We start from the raw sequence: 3,670 nt of genomic DNA on the forward strand, positions 1-3,670 counted from the left end.
ACACAAAAGACCTCTGTTTGGATGAGTTCTGAATGAGTCGCCTTTCCTTTCCCCTTTTTTTTGGTCCTTGTGTTCTGCTTCTTGCTTTGTACTTTGACATGAGTAGGGTGCCCTGTTAGGCTTGTTGCCATGTCAACAAAGCTTTGTGTATTGTTGATAAAGGTTTGATGGTGGTTCTGAACAACTAGGAACATGAATGCACCTCAGTGCTACAGGGAACATGAGCATGACTCCTCTGGGTCATGTAGCTTCAAACCCCATCAACACTGTGGAGACGAACCCATTATAAACCCATTACAACACACTTCTTTATTCACCACTGAGGCAAAAATAGGAGCTAAATCGTTCTAAGAGTCACCATGACGCTCAGTTTAGTGATTGTCAAAGACATGTTATCCTAATTATTCCAGTGGAGTGTTTGGGCCTTTTAGTCATTTGTTTAATATTTCTGTATTCATGACACTAATGTCAGTGACCCCGTATAGCTTTAGTAATAGTATAGTGTTAATAGTATGTCCAACTCGGGAAGTGTAAGCTTTCATGGGGTTGCATCTCTGTGGCTCATGATTTCTATTACTGTTTTTTTATTTATTTTTAGGCAGTCATGGCCAACTAAAAACGACATACACCAGGACATCGAGGACAGCCTAGCAGCTCCCTCCATCTCACATGCAGGGGGGCCACAGTCTCCAGCCCGGAGCACTGAGAACCTGCTGAATGGTCACCGTAACAAAGGGCTGCTGGATCTGGGCCGCCGGGAAGAGAGTAGTGAGGCCTGTAGCACTGCCGTTTATTCTGGCCAGATGACTTCTCTCACCCAAAGCCCCCTCAAACCCAGCAGCACATCATCTGCCTCAGCCAAGCAGCGAACATGTCTTTTCCGTGTCGAGGAGGATGAGGAGGAAGAGGAAGAGCAAGAGCCTTCACCACTTCCCACACAGGTGATCCTACGCCACAAACCACCATCTGTTACTAACCGTCTAACATCACGCAAGAGCGCACCAGTGCTCAACCAAATATTTGAAGAGGAAGGCGAGTCTGATGACGATGATTTCAACATGGACGAGAGTCTGCCACCCAAGCTAAGCCGCCTCAAGATGAACATGACATCGCCTAGCACAACACAAAAGCGCTACTCCCGGCGCAAGAGCCAAGGCCGTGGCTCCAGCTGCTCCAGTTCGGAGACCAGTGATGACGACTCGGAGAGCCACCGACGTCGGCTCGACAAAGAGTCAGGCTTCACATACACCCGGCACCGTAGGGACAGCAGTGAGGGCCCACCGGGAAATTCTGGTGGCAACGGAGGAGGTGGTAGCAGCGGCGGACAGAGCAAACCTCCAGGAGAGGGGAACTCGGGACCAGACAGGGGCAGCAGTAATGGCGGAAGTGGTGGAAGTGGAAACACAGGAGAGGGAGGGGGTTCTAAAGGACAGGGAAGCCCCTCCAGCTGTTCCAGTGGCAATAGCAACCCCACTTCAGGCTCCACACGCACTGCAGCCCGGAGCACAGAACTGATGGAGAGCCTGAAGCTCATGAGTCTCTGCTTAAGCTCCCAGTTGCAGCATCGCCGAGCAGCAGGAGGAGGAGGAGGACGCTTCATCATGGATCCACAGAGTCTCTCCAGTGTGAGAGTACAGGAAAAGTCCTCATGGAAGATGTGCATCGGCTCGAACAGCAGCCTGGAAAAGACTCTAAATGTGGGCAGCGGCTTAATGGACCGTTACCCGGACCAAACAGCAGCCATGCTGAATGAACTGTCCCTGGCCAAGGAGAACAACCTGAACTTGAAAGCTAACGTGCTTCAGCTACCTCTGTGTGAGAAAACGATCTCGGTAAACATCCAGAGGAGCCCCAGGGACGGGCTGCTTTGTACGTCGGCCCAGGCCAGCTGCTGCCAGGTCATATGATGGTGGATCACACGATCAGACCTCATAGTCAATTTGCTCCCATCGCTGCATTTGTAGCATAATAACGATTTGAAATCTCCCGTAGCTTTGTGTGATCTTTCCCAACCTTCTGTCGTCTTAATCATTCTTACAACTTATTTATTTTTCTTAGACCTGTTGGGTTTAATGAGGTGCACACTGCTAGCTTGTTTGTTTTCTGCCTTTTTGTGGGGTTGTCCTTTTTAGCCCCCCCCCCCCTTACTGTTTTACATTTGCTTTCCATCCCATTTGTTTTTTTTTGTTTTTTTTTAATATCTCCTGAAGTGATAAGCTCTTAAGATGGTTTACATGGTTTGGTTTTGGCCAGTCAATCAAACAGAACTGTAGATTTTTATTTAATGATAAAATTGAATATTTAATAAAGACAAATAAATATGACCAAACGTGTAACGGAGAAGCACCTGCCAGGTCGTATGAGCACTTCCAAACTTTAGCCATAATAAGTGCAACAATTACAGTCAGAGTTAAAGCCTAGTGGATTTTTTCAGTGGATTCGAACAGCTCATTTGAGGGAAACTGGTATTCTGCTTTATGGCCATTTCTGATGTCTTAAAATAACTGACCAATTTATAATTCCACAGAAAATCAATGTATATTTCTAATGGTTGTTTAATAAACCACACATATTGAACTACCCTTAGCAGATTAAAACAAATCCTAGCAACATTTAAAATATAACTTAAAAAAATACTGTTTCACATTTCCCTCAGACAGGAAATTACTGTCAGCAAGTTAACTTTTTATCCTAAGAATTAATAGAACATCCATGTACCATAGCTTTTGATTTAATTATATCAACAGAAATGTACTTTTCAGATAAATAAACCCTAGGTTTTCAACATAGCCTCAAGGTTTGCATAGAGTAAAGTAATTGCTGAAAGCAAATCAGTACGATATGCTGTCAATTCTCTGTGTTAAATCAGCAGCCATTTTTAATCCAGCATGCCAATATTCAGATAATGAAGAGAGTCCTGGTAGAGCAGCAGCAGGAATGATTGCTGGAGCTTTGCTGCATCCTTTAATGAAAATCCTTGAAACATTTTCAACATATTGGTCATGTTCTCTAGTCCATGATTAACAGGCTGGTTTAATTCTGTTGAGAGATTAAGATGTTAATGATGATGATGATGATGATAATAATAATAATAATTAATAATATATTTACACTAGAAAATGAATTCCTATATACTGCTGAGCTCCAGATCCCAGTCCAACTGTTCTGACCTCACTCACTCTGTTTGTAGTTCGTAATCAATTCAGTTACTGTAACTACCAGTCTCTAAATAAGACTGGCCTCAGATGCCTATAGGGTATGTAAATAAGTTTTTAAAAGTTTTATTTTTTTGAAAGGACTGCTGTTATACACGCTGTGTTGAATACAGGCATCGGACGGGCTTTCTAGCTAAAGCCGTGCTGATTTATCACCTGGCTCTAAATCCCGCGTACAGCTGAAACCATGATGAGATACACGACCCCTCATTCAGGCAATAGATAATAAAGGAACCAGCTTTTCAAAGACCATCTCTGCGCCGGTGTAAACAGCTGTACGGAGTCCAGGATGAAGCAGAGAGAGCAGTGGAGTTGGAGATATTTTAAGGGCATTGGCAATAAGCTATAAGTTGCAGCTATCTGTAAATATACATATTTTTTTTTTGTTTTATAATATGTACAGCCGTAGAATGGCTCACTTGACCGAAAAAAAAAAGAATTATCTTGAGTATTTC

At 43.8% G+C, this 3,670-nt stretch overlaps 1 protein-coding gene across 2 annotated transcripts in view; it reads left to right on the forward strand.

Annotated features, from left to right (window-relative positions):
* Window positions 1-3,604, forward strand: part of snrka (SNF related kinase a) — a 33,632-nt gene extending 30,028 nt beyond the window's left edge. For both annotated transcript variants that reach the window (XM_058398129.1, XM_058398127.1), the window contains one exon: window positions 599-3,604. In XM_058398129.1, the coding sequence (XP_058254112.1) occupies window positions 599-1,907 (1,309 nt within the window). In that variant the 3' untranslated portion in view covers window positions 1,908-3,604. The remainder of the gene's footprint in view (window positions 1-598) is intronic.
* Window positions 3,605-3,670: the final 66 nt, after the last annotated feature.

This window comes from Hemibagrus wyckioides, linkage group LG01 (genome assembly GCF_019097595.1).
Source record: "Hemibagrus wyckioides isolate EC202008001 linkage group LG01, SWU_Hwy_1.0, whole genome shotgun sequence".
Lineage (NCBI taxonomy): Eukaryota > Metazoa > Chordata > Actinopteri > Siluriformes > Bagridae > Hemibagrus > Hemibagrus wyckioides.